We start from the raw sequence: 24,324 nt of genomic DNA on the forward strand, positions 1-24,324 counted from the left end.
TGTCCAAAAATCTCTTCGAAAGACCGTGGGTGCGAAAATCAAAGCGCAAAGTAGCAAGGGATCATTATATATATATATATATATATATATATATATGACTACATAAAAAAATATATATTTTCATGACATTTTAATAGTTTTGTTTCAATGTTTTTCCCTCAATTTAGTAACACATTAACAAAGGAGGACTTAGAAGTTTCTCCAACTATGCGTTACTTGCAGTAGCGGCCAGGGAGCCTGGTATTGCAATGAAAATCACAATTCTCTTCTTAAGCTTTCATATATCAGCTTTCATATTTCACTCCTCATTTGATTTATTTGATTGGCTTTTCATCCCAAATAAACAAGCATAAAAGTGGAAATTTGTGGTGGAAACTCTACCAGGTTGTCACACCTCATTAATAAACTATATGAGCACTCAAAATGATTACTCGGTTTAAAAGTTTTACCTTTTCCTTTTGTTTAATTTATTTATTTATTTCAACTTACACATTCAATTTGCAATAATCTTCGCTGATGGAAGGAGCATGCTTTCATTAAAAAAAAAAAAAAAAACACTGTTGTGACAGCATGAAAGCATTCAATTAAAAATAGAAGTAGACTTGACGGTTAATTACATTTGGATTATTTACCATCATTCAAAAAGTTAAGAAAGCACACTTACAGCCATTTACATGGTTGGATGTGTTCAATGTCATGCTAGAAGTTTTCAAATTGTGTTGGTCACTGTGTACATTTATGTAAACCATTTGTGAATTGACGTTGTAGACGGGGATCCCTGGGTCATATTTGCAACCTTGATGCATAGAAACACCTGAGCAACAGTGCACATTGTCAGCAAATTTCCTATTTTCATACACTTCGATTACTTAAGGCTGTTTTTGTAGATAATAAATATCTATACTAATTGTACAATTACACGGCCAGACTACAATAGACATTCCATGGGACTTTATCGACTCTTTTGGGAGGTGGTATTTTCAAGAAAATTATTTTGTCCAGGTTAAAAGCTTAACATTATAAACCTTTAACATGCGCACTGCACTAATCATAGAGGGTCTTTCAGTGAAGGTGGCGTTGAGCTAATTGTTTCGGTTGTATTTCCAGTATCTGTCATTTCCTCAGACAGGAGCATGCAGCAGATGTGATATGAAGGGAACTTCTCTGCTCTGGCTTTTGTAATGTGTAGATGTAAAAGGATAGGATCATTTCCAGTACTCTCGTCTGTCACTTTTTTGCGGGGGAAATTCCTCAGCTCTGTCGCTTTTTGTGAATTAAGACCTTCTGAACGAGGCTCAGATCACTGCATGACACGTTGATGAATTCAGACAAAAATCGGAACACTTCTGTCATCTTTTGTAAATGCAAAGAAGGGAGCTTATTTTGCTGTCACTTTGAGAGGAAATTAGAATATCTGTCAAACTTTGATAGAAATTTTAAGAATGTAGAAGAAAATTGCTCTCATTCATTAAAAATTTGCAATCTCTCGGATTGTTTTTTAGACTGTCAGTTGGGATAAATGTTGCCAGGGCAACACATCCTCTCCCTGGTGAGCATGTGCATGTGAAGAAACCCATGTAAATGACACCAGACTATATTTTGGGCTGCCGCGTGTGGGTTAAGCAACAGGCAGGAGGCCTCTTGTGACAGTCAGTGGCAGGTTCACAGGACACATTGGTCACATAGTCTTATCAACTCACAACAGTTTGTGGCTAAGATTGTCTGCGTCAAGGAGCGTTTTCAGACTGCAGGCAAATCTGTTTTAAAAAAAAAAGAAAAACTGATCTTAAAATGCTGCTACTCATTCTGCACTGCCATTGCAAGTGACAAGATCAGATTTGTTGGTTCCACTCTTCAGAGCACTGAACTGACTTCTCCGCATAGGTTACTGTGGGAACAATATAAACGTATGTTTGTATTCTGACAGTCGTATCCAAACCTGACAGTATGGACATTTTCAAAATTCTATAATAAATATTTATACTATGTGCTGTATTTTAAAATGACTTGTGGGATAGGTGACATTGTCCCCCACTGACGGAGGTTGCGATTTTACGTTTCAATTGATTAAAACTAAGCTATAGTCTTGTGTGAATTAATATTCCTCCAACTACTTCCTTTCTTGTTATGATATTCCAATTCAATTCAGAGAAAACAGACTTTTCCCTTAGGTGGGGCATCTTACATAACGTGGCTAGCAATCTAAGCCCACCTACCGCAGCCACTGATTTCTTATGTTCTCTTTTAGGTTATATTCAAGTCGGGATGACTGGTTAAGGTAAATACAGAATTTGTGGAAGTTGAAGGAGTGAGTCAGACAAAATGTTTGTTCGTCCAAATACTTTTGAGAAAATCTGCTAAGTTAAAACGTTTGGAAAGCGGCAGATAGAAAATGTTTCATAAAAAAAAAAACCCATTAAAATAGAATTAGAAGTTTAGCATTGCACAGTAATAACGTTTTTTTTGTTTTTTTTTAATAGAAAATCCTTCTCCCATTAAATGAGACAATGATGTGTATTACTTTCCTTTAGCTACCCACGCTACTATTAAAAACAAATCAAAACACAGATCAAACTGCAGAGTAAAATGTAGACCAAAAATAAGCAAGACAATAGGCTCACCAACCCATGTAAATGCCTAAGCATAGCAAGAAATTGACCTGCAAGGATTATTACTTGTCATTATTGCCTCTTTCACCTGTTCTCCCACAATTCATTGCATACAGCTATTGACAAAATGTGCATCCGCTCACAGAGGCCATAATCTGTATAGCCAAATGAGCAGGAAAATACAATACATCCTTTAATAAAAGGTGAAAAGGATGTACTTCCTTTCATTAGCTTGCAAGGCAATTATGCAACATTGATCATTGTAAAAATGTGTGTCTTCTCTTGTTCACAGGCTGTTGAGCCTTATGACACACAACGTGATTTTTTTTCTCTCTCTCTCTCACCGGTGTAACCCACTGATTACGCGCTTTGAGTGAGACGTGGAGGAGGGGTAATGAGCGTCTTAATCAAAGGGTTGTTTGATGTGCCTGACAGCAGCATCCTGTTGTAGAAGCATGCCTTGCTGTCTATGTGCTGGATGTGCTTGCCCGAGACCGCATGATAAAATCAATCCTGTCTAAAGCATGACAAGTCCCTTAGCTGCTGTAATGTGTACACAATCTGTCTGACAAGCGAGCAATAAATCTATGTACTTAGTCGTCAGACATCTAAAATGTCTGTCAGCGGCAACGTAATGCACTTTTAGTCACTTGTATTTTCTTGGTGTTACATCACCTAAAACTTGGACGTGTTGAAGTGTGTCCTTTGAGACTCTGCGCCTGTGTTTGACAGTGTGTTGTGTCACAATGTGGATTTCTCTAATGGTAAAAAAAAAAAAAAAACCCTGCCTCATATGACTAGCAACATGTGCCTTATGTTTTAATTTAGTGACACAAAGATGCTTAATGTTCTGTTGTTGCTAGCACTTCATTTTATCATTTCTGTTGTCATTTAAACTATGTTTTTTGATATGTGTATGTTACGGCGGGACGAGGGAGGACCCAAGAGCACGCACGCACTGGTAAGGGCAATGGCAGAGTGTTTATTGAACAGAAGGTGCGGGTAGTCGTGGGAGCTGACGGGAGCGTGGCACAGACGTCTGGGGGGTTCTGGAGTCGGGAGAGCTGGGGTTTGGCTGGGAGTCGGGCAAAGGGAGCGAGACGGGAGGGGGGCTCGGGCATACAGGTAAAGACGGCAGGCTAGCGGGTGGTCAGAGGCAGGCAAGGTCGAAATACCAAGGATCCAGTCAATTCGGCAGGCAATCGGGAGGTCAAGGGCGAACAGGGTCGGACAACAGGCAGGCTGGCAGGAGGAATTGCTGGAAAGCTCGGCGTAGCGCATAGAGACGATCTGGCGGGTTGTGGAGGGAAGTGACCGGGCTTTATACTGAGCGGGTAAATGGTTGCAGGTGTTGGTGTTCGAGGCTGATTAGAAGGAGGGCTGAGCGGGTGTGGTGAAGCTGGAAGTGAGGTGGCTGAAATGGTGGACTGTGACAGTGTATGTATACAGTATATGATCTCATTAGATCACCTGAGGTTATTTTTTTGTACTGTTTGGAAATTACTAGGTAGGGCGAAGACGTTGTAAGGTTCATTTTTTAACTTGTGGTGTTTAGAGGAGAAGAGTGTTGTTTTTTTTTTAACTTTTGTTTTTGTTTGTTTTGTCTGCATCCTTTAGGTCTGTTCAGGTATTTCTTCCTGATTAGGATGAGATGTTAAAGTTCTGCCCTGTTGACTATGTATAGAGTAAAGTATAATATGCAAGTTTAATTACTGATCAACGAGTCAGTTTTCAGATTTTTTTTTCCAGAGTTGGTAAAGCCTGCAAAAACTATACAGGAAGACAAAACGGCTTTGGAAAAATCTGATCATTAATGTGATAACATCCCAGTCCATTGTTTAAAGCTGAGAAGAGAACTTTTTGGAGTCAGGGACCCCCCGAAATATTCCAAGGACCCCCATTGCAAATGTTTGCAGAAACAAAACAAAACAAACAAACAAAAAAAATAAGCCAAACATAAGTGCTCCTTTCATTCGACAACAGATTCAATTGAACAAGTATGTCTGTTACTTTTCCCCAATACTGATGTTTAAAAAAAATAAAATTGTCTTATAACAAACCGGGTCAATTTCCCCCAAACATGTTGCTGCCAATCATTTAATCAAAAATAGCTTTATAAAATAAAATGTCTCATTAGCTTTGCTGGCTTCATCCCCTCTTGAGCAAGAAATTGTACACACAAAACACATTTTGAACTGAATGCTGAAAGCACATTGCTTTCTCTTTTTTCTTAACATAGCTATTGGCATTTTTATGTGCTTGCAGGAAGTTAAACACAAATATATTTTTGAATTCATTTTAATAATTTCAATTTGAACTATGAAAAATGGATGTGAAACACATTTTCCCAAAACATGAATTTTTATTCACTTTTGTTTTCCTTACTCCAGGCTGATTTTTTTTTTTTTTTTTTTAAGATTCTTCTGGCTGCTGACTTCTTCATACTTCATTAAATATCCTTGCAAATATCTTTAGCATTGTTGACATTTCTTGAAGCAGAAAGCTCAAAGGCTGGTTATTCTGCACTGTGGACATGATGTTGACAGCTACAGCAAAACCACAAATAGCCACAAATCCTTGTTGCCTTCATGGACATTTTTATTTTATTTTTTAACACTCTGCTTTTCTTCAGCCAGTCTGATCTCCTGTACTGTTGCCACGGCAACATGATCAGGTCAAAGAAGTTGTGCGTTCTTTTGCACATCCTCCTTACCCCATGTCTCCGTCATCCATATCTTAAGCCATACTCTCTACATTTCAGCTACTATCACAATCTTGTCCAATCTTATGCTTCATTTTAAGTTAAAGGGGAAGTCAAGGCCAAAAATGTCTTTCCGATTATACTGCATGCTCTATAAACATTTCAATTGGCATTATTATCATGATCATAAATAATCTAGGTCAGTGTTTTTCAACCAGTGTGCCAGTATATTGTCAGATATAGTCAGGTGTGCCGTGGGGAAATTATCCTATTTGTATGCTTGTGAGTTCTGGCGTCCTGCAGAGTAATCATGTAATACTCCCCCATACCAATAGGTGACAGCAGCTGCAGCAGGTAGCTAATCGCCTTGGAGACAAGCGAATTCGGGAAAAATTTATGCTGCGACGTGGCAGCAAGTGGCATTATGAACAGCAGGATGACGGTAGAAGTGATGGATACATTTTTTAGAGGAAAAATGTTGACTTTGTATTGCACCCTGGACAAATTCTGGACCCAGATGAAGGAACTGGTATGAGTAGAGGTAAAATGAAAACAAAGAGACTGTGACGTCCAGCAAAGTTTCTGGCTGTTATTTTTACACCCCGAAGCCTGTGTAGCCAAGACTTTACCAACAGACAGCAATCCTGTGTCGGATGATGTTGTGTGCATGGTAAACTTTGTAAAGTCACGACCTGTGAAAAGTCGTATGTCTACGGCTTTGTGTGGGGAAAAAGTGAGCGGAACATAAAACCTTGATATTTCACACAGAGGTCTGATGGTTGTCGCGTAACAAGGTGCTGGCCCGTGTATATGAGCTGCAAGAGGAGCCTAAAGTGTTTCTGACTAATAAATTAGAGGTGCGATCGTGCAAAGCTACTTGCAAGTGATTAGTGGTGTGCAAAGCTGCTGAAATTGGCAGATATTTTTCATCATCTGAATGAACCGAACACATGAACGCGAGGCCGAAATGAGAATCTTACAAGTACAGGTAATAAAAATGGATTCCGCGCAAAGGCGCAACTGATAGCAACTGAGACAAGATCGTGGTCTCAAGCTAAGCTTTGTTGACCTACTGTACCTTTGGACCGTTTTTGGCTGGCAGCTCCCAAGGAGTTCACCATGTTGGCCAACAAAGCTATTTTGACATTGCTCCCATTTTCCACAACAAATCTGTGTGAGGTGAGCTTTTCAAGCCTGACTGCATTAACAAATAAAGACTGAGATCTGTGAAAGAAGATCTTTGTGTGTGCCTTTCATCAATTCCTGCCAGAATATCAGCTCTGTCTTCATCCAAACAGGTTTCACACTATGAACAAAATAACCCTTATATTGTTCATATAAGCTTTTTTTCCACATACTCAGCTGGTGGTGTGCCGCACTGAAGGAAATTTGTCTTGGCTAAAAAAGGTTGAAAAACACCGATCCAGGTCTTCTACAGGATATGAAAAAGAAGAAAGTGGATGGATGGATGAATGGTTACATACACAAATTAGCTATCCTGTGGGGAGTAGAAACAATTTATTTTTCATTTAATGCAATTATTTGAAATGTAATTGCGTTGCATATCTTATTGCGCATCTCACAGATGTAGAGCATACTTACTGTACATAGACATGCAAGGAAAAATGTCAAGTAATGGAACGTAAATATGGTGCATGCACACTTGAGCTGAAGCTCCTAGGCGGCTCTGTATTTGTACTTTGCTCAAAGGCAGGAAAAAAAAATAGTAAAGATGCACTCAAGCATCCCTCCAACAACTAGTTTATTTTGCCAACAGCAGTTCTAAAACTGTGACTCTACATTTCCAAAGCCCAAGTCCTTACAGATGATCTACTGTTGCCCTGATGTGTGCAAAGGTCAAAGCCTTGAGGAAAGTTTTGACTTGCCAACTTTCAACTCATATATGTTTGCAATAAACATCATGCTGTGTGGGATGTGTGTATATATGTTACAGAAAAATATGTGTGTGTGTGTGTATATTATATATATATATATATATATATATATATATATATATATATATATATATATATATATATATATATATATATATATAATTACAGACTATGAACCGCAGGTTTTTTCTTTTTTTTTTTTTTACTACCCACCAGGGGGTAGAGATAATGTGTGTATCAGTTTGAAGTGTCAATTTGTGGAAAACATTGAAATACAACTGAAAAAAAAAGAATCAATGGTTTTGTTCAAACATTATTTTAAACATATACTATTTAAAATAGAAAAAAATATGTATAAGTTATTAAGAGCTTGTTTAAAAGTTTGTGACATGCATATACAATGATTATATATACTAAATGGTAGGGCTGCATAATTAATCTAATTTAATTTTCATTCTTGGTGATATTAACATTTGAAAAGTCAAGCACTTTTTTTAAATTAAAAGTCAAATCAAGCACTTTGTCATCCTACCACCAGGGGGCAATGTTTCCCACATGTTTGCACAAAAAAAGGCTCAGCTTTTTTCGCCTAATATATTATTTACCAGTGTGAAATGACATTGAATTTCTCACCTGATTCCTAATATATACTATACCGTGCTAGCTGTCAATTAAGACCCAATTTGAAAAGTCAGTTTGGCAAAAAATTGGAACAGTAAATAATGTGCTTGGTTCTAAGTAGGCTTAATTTTTTACATTGGTTTGCACTCAGCAATTAAGTTAACGAGTTTTTGCCATGTCTTGGGGGGTGAATTTGTTTAAATTAGTATTTCAATTCTTATTATTATTTATAAGCAACAAGATTTGAAGCCTTGTTTATATACAGTACGGCTTGTTTTAAATAAAGGTCAATAAATAGACATATTTGACCAAACATGATACATAATTGTGATTAATGATCTTGATTTCAGTATTGATCAAAATAATCATGAATATTATTTTGGCCATAATCGTGCAGCCCTACTCTATGGTACTATATGGTAATATCTGATGTAACAACCCGCGTCGTATAGTCCAGTGCAGCCTATCTTTTATATATTTATGTCTTCTCACTTTTTGTTGCTGCAGTTTATTTACCGGTGTGCTGATTATAGTCCAAATTTTATCCTCAATAAACTCGACAGTAATGACTCACTGCTTTTCTAACATTGAAGGTATGGTTTCATGTGACAGTTGGAATTGCACTGAAATATGTTGTATAGGGTTAGTTGTAGACATGAATAATTCTGAATATATACAGTAATGTAATAATGTGGCCACTTGAATACATAGATTAAATACACAGACCAATTGTAGATAACCAAGGTATGAATTGTATGTCAATCTTTCCTTAAATAAACAATAATTGCTTGTGTTAAAGCTTTATTACTCTGCTTCCAACCATTCTGGATGAGTAATTGTGGCCATTACATGCTGAGCCAAGGTATACCTCTGAGGGATCCGAGTTGGTTCCATTTTACTCTCTACTCAATTGCAGTGAACTCAGCAAGAGCCAAATTACATTTATGGCATTCAGAGTGATTTTTGAACCGCTGGTCTGAAACTGAGGATGGATATTATCCGTGTGCCAATGATCAGAAGAGACATGTTTAATATTGGAGTAGAATGAGTTTACTGGTAGATGATCAATGTAAGACCCATTTAATGCCATGTTTCCAACAAGGAATTCAGTTCACATGATGATGGTTCCATTTGGAACTGCAAAACCTGACGAGTTTTTTTTTTTTTTTGGACATGACACAACATTACGCCTGTTTGAGTGCTGTCCCTATTTAGCGAGTATGAGCCAAGTTACGGTAGCCTTGCCAGAACTGGTACTGGCACCGTAGATAACCTCAGATTCATAATATAATATGGTTAGTTTCAATGATTATTTCATGACTGTGTATAATTACATATAAAAATATATAAGCACGGCTAAAATCGGATCTGTTTTAACGTAAACAAAAGAAAAAAGCAATATAAATCAGCATTAAAAAAATGTTTACTTTTACAGGGTTAATAAAGGTTAGTCACATCAAAGTTTCTCAATTGAAATAAAAAAAAAATCAATACTTATTTAAACGAGAAACATTTTTTATCAATTGATGCTAAAAAATGTAATAATTCCTGCCTCCCTTCCTTTATTGGTCCATCACAATCTTTGCAGCGAATCTTCCAACTTTGTAATGTGGTGTTAGATGCGCATGTTCCTGTATTAGTTCCCTCTGCTAAAACATCTGCCTTGAAAAGGTTGTCTGATGACTGATAGTGTTGATATTGTATAAATGCAACTAAACACTAACTGTTGTAGTTATAGTTCTTAGTTATATTTGTAGTTACCTTGGCAACAATAGAGTTGCAAACTCTCAGTATGATACATTACAGTTTTTCACCACAGATAACACAACATTCACAGCTTGATACATCAGCCTCCTCAATGAAGCTATTAGACAAATCAGTACTGAGCAAATCAGTCAATTCGGGGGGTGAGTGTGAGGGAATGGTTGAAGGAAATCTATTGTGTAAGACACTCGACTGTTACAAATAGTGTTTGAATTCCAATAAACAAACAGCAGTTCCAAGCATGCCGTGACTGAAGCGTGAAAAACATGATTAGTTAGGGGGAATGGCTTGGTCACAGTGTAAGTGAAGAGCAAGTGTATTTTCAGCACTAAATGTAAAAGCATCCATTCAGTTCATATCATGAGCTCATTATATCAGAGCCATAAAGTGATTATAGCTCCAGTTGTTCTGCTGTTGACGGTATTGAATATGACATCAGAGAGAGGCTGATTATGGTTGCTTTCTGCTCAAGGGTTTGCTTGCTTTGTTGAAGCAAATACCAAATGGGACTGCTTGCCGATTGTCGTTTGATGGTTTTTAAGTTGCTGTTTGCAGTTTGCTTTGTCTTTATGATCTATTGATAGACTTATTCCTGTTCATGTTTCAGTCAAACAGACTGAATTCATGTCAGTGTCGAATGGACTGAATCAATCATCGAAACATCAAATAAAATATTTCATTCAAACATTCTATCCTTACCAGGATAAGTATCATACAACTCCGTGGAACACAGGCCCTTTGTCCAGTTTGGATCATCTGAAGCAGCTCTGTCCGACTGATTTGTTTGAAAATTCATGACCAACAACATGCCATCGGTATTGTATCAAGATTATAAATGTGCTCTCTGTTTTTGCAGAAGAAAACAGGACTTCTGAAAACACAAGAGAAGGAGCGGTGGAAAGAAAAAAGGCTTGTGAAACGGCCCAAGACGGAAGATGAGGAGGTGGAAGAGGAAGAGGAGAATGTTCAGCCTATTGTGGATCCACTGGAGAATGGATTCTTTCATCATGCACAGCGAGAACAGGAGAGGATGAACGAGAGGCTGCTCAAAAAAACATACTCCAAGAAGAACAAAATGGTCAGTGTCTTCATCTTCATCCCTTTCGCCCGACAGTTGTTATCTTTTGGCAGCTCGACTGTGCATTTGTTGCAAAAGAGAATGTTTTTTGTTTATTGCTGCTTTTTAATGCGAATTGGGAAACAGCCACCATCCGGCCCCTAAGTCTTGTCCCAAAAGTGGGTCCTTTCAGCCTTGGTTAATGCTATTAATAAGTCTCTTCGGCTCATGTCCTACCCCACTATACCGCGTTGCCCTTTTGGGGCCAACCTTTCACAAATTTAGCATGCCTCTTAATTGGGGCACCAATTGTTACAATAGGATGCTGTAGGCTGTTTTACCAAACATCAACTACACATACGTGATCTTAACAGGTCTTGGCAAGGTCATTACCACTGAGGTTAATCTGCTTTACTATTTTTATGCATCCACATTCATGTCGAGGCGTTAGGGCGTTTGTACTGTGATGTCACTGATGTGCAAGATGGTCAACTTTTTTAGCTCAAACTGCTCGCAAAGCGTGAGATAAATGCTTCCGTTGTTTTCATTAGGATGGATTTGGTTTTGCATCACATGACATGGTAAAGAGACTTACAGATGATGTCATACATTCATTTTACTTAAGGACCGAAAAGGAAGCAAAGAGGTGACCATACAACTGGCTGCACATGTTTAGTGACCCTAACTTTTATGATTTTAATTGGAGTAATACACCTAACAAACATGTATTGAAAGGTTTCATTCATTCAAAAATATATCCATGCAAAATGTTCAGACAACAGTTATGTATACCGATTTTAAATCAGTTTTAGAGCAAACAACATTCATGCGAGAAAATAGCGATTCATAGCTTGTGCATAACATGCTTGCAGTCCTGCTTAACAATATTTGCACCGCTTCTGTACAAGGTCTTCGGAAATAAATGAAAATGTACAGCATTTATATCAGTGTGTTTTAATGAAACATTCCAAGTTGTGTAACAAAGAAAACACCTTCCATTTTGTCATTTCAAATAAATAGAAACCAGAAAACACAGCGTGTGCAGTAACTTAAAAAAATTGATCAAATTTTAATCAAGTTGACGATATTGTCTGCCACAATTAATTAATTAATCTGATCCTGTGTGATTTTAACATTTAAAAAGCAGGCTATGTGCATGGCAAATCAAATACTTTCAGTCATCCTACCACCAGGGGGCAAATGCAAGGTTAAGCCTTCATTAAGCTTAAGAAATAGCAAGCGAGCAAATCCTGCAAGAAGGGCGGCAGCACACTTGGTTTATGCGTGACGAATCTGCGAGTACCGGGTGGCTCCACACTTCAAAATAACGTAATTTCGGCAACCACGCCGCGCCATGCCAGATATTCTGCAATGCGTATCTTACAGAATTTCTTTAACGCGCAGAATCACCGGGCAGAAAAAATGGCGGATGAATGATTGCTTATGGATGTTTGCCAAGACAAACACCTTCATGATTTGGCTGAAAAGGACTACCGTGATCTATATACCGTAAACAACTTCTGCTGAGCATGCACATTATGGAGGGATGAGGAGTCTGTTAAAAAAATGCTTTGAAGAATTTGGATTGTTTGACTCTACGAGGATTCTTTACCTCTGTTATAGAGTAGTGTTGTTTGCTGTATGCTGTAGAGTCCATTTACTGCCACCAGTTTTGAAGAATATTGGCTGTGGGGGAAAGCCGCACCGAGTATACAGTGCTGCAAAACGCGTGCCGGTGAGTTTCCGCACGTCTTTTTTCTGTGCTCAGTATTCACGCGTCAAGAGTGGGATGCGATGACGGCGCTGAAGTTGGCTTCACGGGTGTGCTCCTGAGAGTTTTCAATTCCACCTTAAATCCTTTAGATGGGAATGTTTCCCACATGTTTGCTAGACAAAAGTCTCTGCTTTTCTCTCCCCCTAATATACCGTGCTCGCTGTCAATTGAGACCAATTTTGAAAAGCCCGATGGGCAAAAAATTGGAATACATTCAGTTTGAAATGACCGAAAAGGACGTTTTGAATGCTAAGTACATATTCATTTCGAGTGCGGTTTATCCGGGATGCAGAACTGTATCCTTTCCAGGTGGTAATGAAACAGGTGCATGGACAGAGGAGCGCACATCCAAAGCATGGGTTGGTGATGGTCTTGGCAGGGAGGGTCTTTGACGCCTAGTTGAACTACTTGAAGGGCATGAAGGGGGGTTCTGGGTCGGCAAAGAGAAGGCGTCACTTCGCCCAACCTTACCCCCATAACCAAAGCTGAACCCGTGTGATTTAGATTTACGGTGCGGGGACTCAAGGTCAGTTTTTCTTCTCAGAAACGGAGTAGTCTAATACCTGACAAAGTACTTTACTGATGGTAAACCAACCTTTTGGCATTGCAAGTAAATTAAAGTACTGTACACTCTTTTGCTCTTCTCTAGTCTTGCTAGGCTCAGAACTACTACAACGGCTTCACCACCACATCTACATTGGAAGGTATTTGACAAACTAATTTTACTCTAAAACTTTGGATAGGAACACACCCACAAATTCTGCTCAGATGTCAAGGACACGTGTCAGCCATAAACTGGTGAAAAATAGTAACTAGATTTGGCAACATATTCATAGATACGGCCTGTTTTATTCAAGCCATGTTACTTTTCGCTACTTTGGCACCAAAGGGTTAAAGTGGTGCATGGGCACAAACAATAGTCAGGACCCATTCTTGCACCGAAAAGTGGAAGGATGCCTCCGTCTTTTGCACCTAAGCCTTCTTCCACCGAGGTGTACCCCAATGTAAAGTCTTAGAGTTGAGGGGGCAAGGTATGCTCATACCTGCTTGAAATCTCTCTGCATGTCCAACTCCAGAGTGGAAATGAGTCCAACCCCTCTCAAGAGGACTGGTGACTGTGTCCAAATTGTGTGTGGAGGTGAATATGACTGTACAGTATGTGGTCGGGGGTTCTCTACCTAAGCCACCTGCTCGAGCGCCTTCACTGTCAAGATGACAATCCACTTCCTTCAAGCTAGCTTCTGTAGCTGAGGATCAGACAACCTTCATCCACTACCCTGCTAACTTAGCAGCCTTCCCCCTTTGCCCCTCCCACAGTCAGTCAGCCATTTGATTCCTATTGGGGTTATGCCCATCTTGTCCACCAGGTGATCAGATATGGATCCCACCTCTGGGTCTGGCTCCAGAAAGGGGTCATCGGTGATCTGCGTCCGGGCAAGGAAACATCCATCCATCAATTATCCGAGCTGCTTATCATCACAAGGGTCACAGGCGTGCTTGAGCCTATGCCAGCTGACCTCTGGAAGGGGCCATAGTACTCCCTGAACTGTTTGCCAACTAATTGTTGGGTACACAAAGACAAACAGCCATTTGCATGCTTAAACACACCTAAAGACTATTTAGTCTTCAGTTTATCTACCCTGCATGATTTTTGGACTTTTGGAGGAAACCTGAGTGCCCGGAGAAAACCTATATCTTGGTGAGGAATAGAGATAAAATAACCAAAAAAGACAACTAAATAATGAGTTTTATGTAGCCTGGGGCCGGTTCCTCAGATAGAAATATCTCGTATACTGTATTTCCTCAGGACGTTAACATTAGTGCAAATTAGTCCGACTATGGTATTTAGTATTTCACTGAGCAATTATGTATCTTACTGAGAGAACTGTGCGTGTCTGGAACTTCAGTCTTCAATGACTCGAGCTCATCTACATTTTAAATCACAAAACGTTATGATAAAATATACAGCTGCGACAGCTGTTACCAAAAATGTATATTTGGGGAATACAAAACAAGTGTCCTTCAAATTGCTAAAAAAAAACAAAAACAGTTGCAGCACCATCTCATATCGTAGCTACAAAGTCTTCAGTGTCAACGAATTGCAGTAATGGATCCCTCACTAGTGCTGAGGTAAAGTGTCACTTTGATCTAACTTGAATGACTTGCTCATCACATGCGATGCCTTGATACACCTACAGTATATACAGTACAGTTTAGTGCACTTTTATGGTTTTGTACACTTTACACATTGTTTTGTTCATGAACATGGCCCTGAACCAAAACTTCAATACGAGATAAGAGATGGAAAGATAAGAGACACATACATGTTTATAGCATCCAGTAACTCAGGAAAAATATATTGATCTGAGACTTTCGGAAAGTGTTAAACAAACACTGCAGAGTAAATGCCCAAAGCGGCGAAAGGCATCACATGACATTTGAACACTTTAAAGTCTAAGAAAGTTTAACATCTCAACAGATCAAATTAGGGTAGATGATTCTTTGGCCTCAATCCCAAATCTTCCTGAAGCATCATCTGCCAAAGTTAGCATGTTTTAATGTCGCTACGGTTTTCTGTGCATGTGTTTAATGTCAAATTATCACAATGGGAATTTGATTTAAGATATTTGTGTTCATTAAAACGTGATTATCATGGGCATTATGTCTGAAATGCATTTTTCATGACGTTTTAGTGGTTCCGCGCCATCAGGTTTGGATTTTTTTTTTCTCACTGTATTAGGGAACACACCGTTATTGCAGTGCTTACAGTTCTCTCAAAATATGCTCCTTGCATTAATGCACAAGGATACTGCCGCAATCATCTTTGGGTCTGCTGGTTTTACATTTCATTCCACATTGCATTCCAAATGAACATGCATAAAAGTGGAAAGGGCTACCATGCCCCAGACTTAATCATCACGTACATGATGTGTCATCAGTAGTAGGTAAATATTTTGACAATGAGGAGGGCTGAAAACATTACATTATGATTTATATTATTATTCCTTTACATTATTGGAGTATACGATTGCTTCAAATTTCAATTTCTTTTTTAACTTTCATTCCCTCCGCAGTGTGAGATATTTGACCCATATCTCTAAACTGCTTTTTGTAATACCTCTCACCGAACATACAAGGTATTTATTGATTCCAAAATTAAACAAGTCTAAATTGAGCACTGCCATTTCTAATGTTCTAAAAGTCTTTATACACTGACTATACATTTTGGATGCAAGTCTTATGCTAATAGTTCTATGATGTTGAAAATGTTCCCTCCCTTGCACCCTTTCTAATAGAAATACATATAGTGGTTATATTTGTCTTCGGTGTAAAAAAGATGCTTGCAGGATACTCTGCATCATGCCTTTGACCTTCAACATGCTTCAATGGAGCCATGAATAACACAAAGCTGACCTGCATCGGCGACACACTCGTGTGCGTGCACACACACGCAAGCACACACTACTCACATGTGCACGCACACAGGACTGTTGTCCCTTATTGCTGTAACACTAACAAAGGCACATAAGAAAACCCTCCAGACACTATACTCAATTATTCTAGCCTTCTCTTGGGCAAACCTCTCACTACAAGTTTAGCCTATGGACAAGCAGGGACCATAGAGCTGAGATGAATGCAAGAGCACTTCGTACCATTGGTAGTGGGAGAGGGGGTGATCAGGATGACTGATAATAAGGCATGCTTTTGTTTGGCGTTGCCCCTGAGCAGATTTCTTGCCACATTAACCTGCTTGCACTTCATTTCACCAGAAGATCAAGTGAATCTGCACTATGATTCATCCTCATTTTAGTGTTGAAAACTGTGTTTCACACCTAAAGCATATAGGATAGAAAACGGTGAGATAATAGAGCATGTCACTATAAATGAAATACTGTAAGTGATGACAGTGCATTATGTGCAGGAAAATAAAACAGAAGTAGAAAAGGCTTTCTTCATTAAGATGCATATTGTGGTTATCGATTTACTGAGGAGTGTGCTTTGTGGCTGTGTATGCAAGTGTATTGATTATTCAATATACTGTTACCCAGATAGTAGTGCTCAGTTTTTGCAGATATTTTCAGAGCAGTAATTAATGTAACAATGTTTACAGTATTTATTGTCGTCCAAGTAATTCGTAACCACAACTATGCCGATCCCATCCAAATTTCTTATCTTGTGGATTCAGATGGAGCAAACGAAATTCCCAGTGAATGCATATACTTTTTCAGGCCGGGTCCTGAGCAAAACTGACTGGTGGGAGCCCTTTTAACATAACCAAGTTTACACATACTGTCAGTATTCAGTTTAAACAATAACATATCGGCTATGTCTTTAATGAGGGATATAATATATGATCAACAGCATACACATATACATCGTTGGCCATAAATCATTTATTATTTAACCAAGCAGAACAACACAGGCATGAAATTTACATGAGATTTTCAAAATAACATTGGCTTGGCATGTAGCTTCTCCATATCAATATTCACGATACTTCTCAAATGTCCATACAGAAATATGCGCTCACAAAAGGACTATCAACTACACTAAACAAATTAGCATATTAATGAGCCATGTGCGTATTGTTTATGTCATGTTGAGTGAACACTGTAGCAATGAATTACCATCCTAAGTAGTATGCGCTCTGAAGTAAATTTGTTTTTATTAGTGATATTTTGCCCCGGCTACGGGAGTAACATTTGCCTCAATGATATCTGTTTGGTGACACGGCTGATTGTAATGCTTCAAAATAAAACGTGTGATATTAAGTAATGTATGAAACGACCGGCATTGGGACGATTACATAGCAGAATCTACTTGATCATCATGGAGAGAGGCTCAAGGCGTGAGCATTTATTTCACAAAGCTGTGTTCTTTTTTTCTCGATTAACTTTTTTTTTCTGCGAGATCAAAACAAACATGGTGGACGAAGTTGTACATACAGATTGTATAAACATATTTGTAAGATGTCAAGTTCTGTTGAATAAAAAGAGTAGATGGATGATGATTCATATTTTGATGTCAAAAAAATGATGCATCCCAGGAACACACGTTGATTCGAAATTGTGCGTCCCCCTTTAAAGATTCTGCATCTGGGACGCGGAGTCGCGGAGAAGCAGGCAAACTGTAGCACTGACCATCAGTTATGCTAATTCCTCATCGTGAATGATGGCATAGGAACTGTGTAATATTTAAAATGTTTTGAATTGTACACACTTATGTGATGCTTGTTTTTAAGGCATTTCCTGCAATTCATAAATAATATATATATATACATATGTAATACCAATCCTATAGAAGACCATTAGGTTAAACTAGAAAATAAATGTTCACCACAGGCTCCCTCATCCAATTACCAGTGACTTCCTTCACAGAATGAAGCAAGCCATTATAGCTGCGAAGGAAGGCCATCTTTTCAGTATCGTTTTAAGTTTCACTTTTTCTTTCCTGTGGAAATGCAATGTACCAGATAATTCTACATGGTTTTACAAAAATACCTCTTGCTTAAAAAAGTGAATTTTATTACAGTTGCTCGCGCGCATACACAAGAGCATGAGAGACAACGTCTGTGCATGCTGTGCTTCTTCAGGTGAAAACTGCACGGGACGGTGAGCAGTGATTAATAGCAAGCCATGCAAGGCACTCAGTCCACACATCCATACACAGAAGCACACGTATACACGCTCACAGATCATTTCATATAATCATTCACGTATCGTAGAATTACCTCAGATCAAAATCTCAAGGGACGAATAGGCTTGTGAACATGAAATTACCAGAGAACCGTCGTTATGCTCAGTTCAAAGAACACTATGCTGTCATTAGACTGAGACAAAATGCTCCAGGTAAGTGATGAACCGATCCCCAATATCATTTTCACTGTAAATTTCACTCCCACACTTGCATATTTTTCCTTGTGATTCTGGGACTTTGCCCTTGGGATGTTAGCCATAATATATGTGTTGAGACATTATTTCTCTGCTCGGCTGACAGGCTCCGTGTGATTACTTTCTTAATTTACCTAATTTATTAAAATTGAAACCTCCCAGGCTACATTATATCCCAGTTTTGTATCTACTGCAAAATATGTAACTATAGCAACAGATATATTGCCCCTGGTAGACTTTTAATAAGAGCAGACAGCGGGGAGAAACACTTCATTAAAATCAAGCCTCATGATTTTCATGATCATTGTGGTGAAACAAAATCGTGTGCTTTGTGTAAGCTTAAGTTTTGGAGGTTGCCCACAAAGGCTTCCTTCATTTGCATCCTACCACAGTTGAAGTTGCAGTTCAAATGAGGTCAGGTGTTTGATGAAAAACACTCATAACCAAAGTTCGCTACAGATAAATGTTGAGAAAACATGGACATCGTCTACCTTTGGGCCAAAGAGTTGGACTATTCAGATTGTTATCAATGCAAAAATTAAATGCCAGCATCCATTGTGGTATGCACTAGTGTTAGTGCCTGGGTAACATGCACCTTTATCACAATATGCAAGCATTGTCCTTGTCAGGGACATCCTTGCTTATTTCAGCAACACAATAGCAAGCCACATTCTGCATGTGTTACAACAGCGTGGCGTCACAGTGAAAGAGTATCCGAATAGTCCGCAGAACTTCTTAATGGTCTCCCATTGAAAGTATCTGGCACATTATGATATGACAACGGCAAAATATGACAGTCATCCTTGACTGCTGCACATTGTGGATCTATGGAAAAGAATTCCATCTACAAAGGTGGTGTTTTATACAGAGCCCCCCTGGTGCCAGGGTTTTATATATATATATATATATATATATATATATATATATATATATATATATATATATATATATATATATATATATATTTGCACTAATCCATACGCACGGTTTAGTAATTTGTTAACCACTGAGCAAACAGTTTACTAACCGTACTAACCGTGCACACGGATTACTAAATTTAGCAAACGGACGACTAAACTATGGGTATGGATTACTAAACGTGATACGGTTTACTAAACCGTGCACACGCATTAGTGCAAATAAATAGTTTTTATACCTTGGCACCAGAGGGGCTTCGGCGTTTTCAGTTGTTTCTTTTTATTTATTTTTTTTTAATTTAAGCACTAAGGTTATTGCAGACCTTTTCCTGTCCCAGCATATTTTGGAACATGTCGCAGGCACATCATTTTAGAAAGGAGTGACTCCCCTGTGCCTCCTTCAGCTTTTTCAACATTCATTATTATTTCAAATTTAATCATCAATGCAGACTGAATATACTTCAGGAAGCACGTGACATTGAATTCTTTACCGTTCCATTTACCTACCAGTCGTTGAATACCTCAATAGATCTTTTTTTTCCCAATCTCGCACATTGGTTGCTTTTGATGTTATATACTTGTTGTTTTGTGTAAATCCTTCGTATGAGCTATCCAGTCTCTGTGACAAGAGTATTACCTATCACAACTTCCTGTGAGTTTTTTTTTTTTTTTTTTATAACGTAAAAAAATCACCATGGAGTAGTCGACGTCAAATCGACCGTCATCGCTGGTGAAAAAATCTGGACATGCGAATCCTAATAGATGCCAGATGATTTTCTTTCTTATTTGCCAATAAAATGGCCTGATAAAGTACTTGGAATGGTTGCAGTTAATTGTGATTTTGCTCGATACTAAAGAATCATGATACAGTATACGGCACAGTGTCCCGGCAAAGCAGAGTCTGGTACCTATGTTGGAAATTAAGAGTGTGGTAGTCCTGTTTTTAGTAACAAGACCCCTCTATCTGTGAGATGTACTTTACATTTGGAGGCTTGTATATTTTGACGATGGAGGGAGCAGATGAGGTGTTTCACTCTTCACTTGTTGATCTCCACCATCATTTGGGGATGTCTAATTCTCTCCTTGTTAGAGCTGTGTCAATATGTTCAAGGCAATTAACATGTCCATTATTGCCTTTTTATTCCTTTTAATTGCCACTTGGCTTGACAAGTGTTTTTTTGCACACTTGTATATAATGATCCCGGCAGCTTACTCACATTCAATTTGTTTGTTCATCTAAATATATTCCGTTTCTATGTGCCTGCGTCTTTTTGGCTGTGATGAAATTGTCACGAATAAAGCGGCTTCTAACCATGGAAGTGTCATCTTTGTCACTTCAGCCCATTTGACTCGCACGTTAATGGGATCTGCTGTGGCCCCTGCCCTTGTTTTCATGGCCCTTTGCCTTCAGGGGTGCTGCAACCAGCAAAACTGGACATTAACTCAGATGGATTAAATGGGATTAGTGGTGTCACAGTGACAGACGTAATCCTTTGCAGCAACTATTCTTTGTGTAAATCTGATTTTCCGTGGTGCAATACTGACCCCTGCTGCATGTAAAGCGCACACCACACATTGACGATATGTGCTGAAATGCACTGCTTAGCTTGTTGCCATGAAGCCTGTTGTCAACCATTGGGGGTCACTGTTCCCATTCGGAAAAAGATGGTGTGCAAACTAACAGTTTTCCCCACCTTCTCTGCCATTTTGGATTCCTCACAAAAGGCTGCCTGCTTGTTTTGCAATTTTGAGCCCGGGAGGGGTGGCTCTTTTGCAGGTTCCATCAACATGTTTCCTGCAGTGTCTTGTAATAGAGGCTTAATAATGCCATAGCCAACATATTGCCATTAAAATATCATCTTTAAAAAAAAAAGAAGAAAGAAATCCCGCGGGAACATGTAAATCTTGTATGGGTTGTATCACTTACGTGTACAAGCACATTTAAATATCAAGCACCGGTGATACACAAAGGCAAAACTCTGCATGAATTAAGCTAAGTAATAAGCTATCGGGGAGATGGGTATGTATAGGATTTGTCAAAGAATTTACAGAGTGATTTAGCCCACTCACACATGCTTGTGACGTACATTGTTGCGCTATATGTCATCACTCACTCTTTATGAATAGAGGAATACTTTTGGTACTTCCCACCTTTTTAAAGGCAGTTCACACAGTAGCAATTGGAGCAAGAGCTATAATTGTGTTTTCATGTAGTATAGATCCTGCCATTAGGCCCCTGGGTCTGCAGGCAGTTATACGATGACAGCTGACACGGGGGTGTGGCTTTTGAGGGAGAAGTGGCTTGTATATGCTGGGGAGTGGGGGGTGGGGGACCACACAAAAGCCACAATTACTTCCCGGAAGGTCCCTAGAGCTCAGTTGGAGTGTGTATGTAAAATGATGTGGGAGCCCATTTGTAAAACAAAGAGAACTGAGGTGTATGTGTGAAGGGGAGTAAGAATGATTGCTTTTGCACAAAAGGGCATGTATAGCCTGAGGCTGGGGTCGGGGTGTGGGGCTGGCGTGGTTTTGACATACCCGCCGGCAATCCCTAAAGTGCAGGACCAGATGGAGGTGTGGTTCTTGTGGTTGACCCCTTCGAGGGAAGCGGGTTAGAATTTGTCCTCTGAGCCCATGAGCGATCCCCCAAGGGGTTGCCCTCTCAACACATATGAGCTTGAAACTCACTGTGGGTTCCAGATTAAGTCACACGGCTAATGCGCTGTTGTTTTTAGTGTGTGTGTTTATTTCTGTGTTGAGGCGGGGTTACACAATAACTAAACGAAATTTCATTTTGTTTTACTGTACATTTCACCATTTCCAAATGGTTTCTAATATCAAAAAATAAAAGACCAAACCCCCTGTGACTTACGTAGTCACTTACAGCAAAAAGTCACATGTGAGTCATGGGTCAAGCAAAGACATAACATCATCAGTTAGCAAATTTGCATTGATCAAACTGGGTAGATAGTTTATGGGAGTGCCGTTGGGCTGTGAGAATGTTCCGTGGGGTCAAATATAAATGAATTACTTCCCGGTTTTATTCATCAGTCTGCAGTGGTAGTATAATTTCTTTTCAAGCTAGTGGCGCTGATAATAATGCAGTGCTGGACACTTCACCTTAAATAACTGCCTATGATAATCTCTGCAGGGGAATCTTTGCCAGCAGACGCTAAACCTCTGACCCCTGAAACCTCAGAGGAATACTCTCATGGATAATGTATTCAACACCAATTTATCATACTTTTGGGACATTATCGTGAAACAGTAATGTACTCCCTGCTTGCTCTCTGTGATTGCACTGCACACGTTTTACAGGCTACTGTGATGTAAGCGGGAAAATGTGAACCCCGGAGCAGACGGGACACCAACGTGGAGAATTGGAACACATATACGTACACGAAATGCCAAAATAACCAAAGCAAGTATTGGAAACTGAAACTAGTCTCGGAGCACCAAACTTAGACACTGACTCAGGAAGAAAATAAAGACTCTGAATGAAACCTGGAAGACATTTTAACATGACCTCTTTAAGAATAGAGGGGCAGTGGTAGTAGTGTGTCTGCTAAAGCTCACACCTCTCAGTGAAAATGTTAATGCACTGAACCAAAAAAGTTGAAATGTATCAGGCTTCTTTCTATATTTGTCAGTGACAATCATACACGTAACACACAATGTTCATATTTCTTTTCCACTCAGTCTCAGATGCAGTGAGCCTTGCAGAGGAGTGTACACTTGGTTGCACTGTTCATCTGTGTGTCTCTGCCCTTCAGACCTGACAGCAGGGCATTAAATATTAGTGGCGTTTTACAGTAGGGTTTGTAACACGGTTATTCCAGTCAGTGGGCTTGTCTTCCCAGTGTCTGCACCCATGTGGGGCTTTGGTATCACAGCAGTGGAGCCAGTGGAGCTTCAGGGGGTCTGCTTACGGTCATGTAGTAAACATACAAACACGAACACTGTTGAAACACTGTTGAAATAGAAGCGCGAGTGGGCACATAAACACATACAAGGACCTGCTACCAGATCGTACAGAATATGCATTTTCTTTCAGTTTTAACTCTGGGTGCTTCTTTTTTACTAATCAAAGTGAAAGTGCAGACCCCATCTGACCTAAATATAATGCAAAAATGATGGAATCACCAGTCTCGGAGGATGATCATGCAATTGTTTAATTTTCGAGGAAAAAAAAAAAAAAACCTCATGCCAGTGTTCAGTGCAATACTAGGCCCTTTTTAGCCGTCTTATTGCTCAATACCAAATTGTTTTGTCAAGCTGGTCACATTTCCAAATAAATTCTAGTGAAAGTGCTATACTGTTATTACAATATGGTATTTAACATCTATACATTCAGTATATGCGGTGTATAAAACCATGGTGGTTCTGGCAACATGTCTTCATGGAAATAAGGACTAACTAGTATACCAATATTTTACTTGTCAGACTTCCAGGTTTCTCCCTGTTTATTTTCTGATTTGGTGACTTCTGAGTCTGATCTTCTAAACTTAGCTCCAAAAAGTGTAATGGCTTGACGTTCGCATTCATCTCAAAAGGTCCTGGGTCGCTGGTGAGAAGCAAGCCGATGACCATACATAAAACAAACTAGTCTTACCTGTTTTGAATGAATGGGAGAAAGAATGTATTTTTTGTCTGATCATCAAGATTTCACAGTCTTCTTGCCACTTGGTTAAACATCAGAGTTTATCTGTTTTTTTGTTTTGTTTTTTCTTTTTCTCTTCTTTGGTTGGGTCTGAGTCAGGCTCGAGCATAGATAAGAAGACTAAATATGCCAGTGGCCTGTTGCGGAGGTACTCATATGGCGAACATGTTGTAGAGGTGGGCGTTCCCATCAAATTCAATGCAAGAACACAGAGATGAAGTCATATTTTGCTCATTTCTCAACTGCTTTTCATGAGGTTTAAATGCCAAAGCATGTGCTAACAATACATAACGTCAGGGAAATAAAGTCACCAAAAACAGTTTTAACTTTCGAAATTCCTCACAATTTTTGTGTCATAATTGTATGAAATTTACCTGTTCTATATTTACTTCTATAGTACTTCATAGACATTTCACAACTAGCAGTCCACTCCCA

At 39.1% G+C, this 24,324-nt stretch overlaps 1 protein-coding gene across 1 annotated transcript in view; it reads left to right on the forward strand.

Annotated features, from left to right (window-relative positions):
- LOC148430083 (fibrosin-1-like protein) overlaps positions 1-24,324 on the forward strand; it is a 187,871-nt gene that overhangs the window by 69,433 nt on the left and 94,114 nt on the right. The window contains exon 2 of the mRNA XM_088427113.1: positions 10,447-10,668. Within this exon, the coding sequence (XP_088283239.1) occupies positions 10,447-10,668 (222 nt within the window). The remainder of the gene's footprint in view (positions 1-10,446; positions 10,669-24,324) is intronic.

This window comes from Hippichthys cyanospilos, chromosome 1, assembly GCF_059441005.1.
Source record: "Hippichthys cyanospilos isolate Australia breed blue-spotted pipefish chromosome 1, RoL_Hcya_1.0, whole genome shotgun sequence".
Lineage (NCBI taxonomy): Eukaryota > Metazoa > Chordata > Actinopteri > Syngnathiformes > Syngnathidae > Hippichthys > Hippichthys cyanospilos.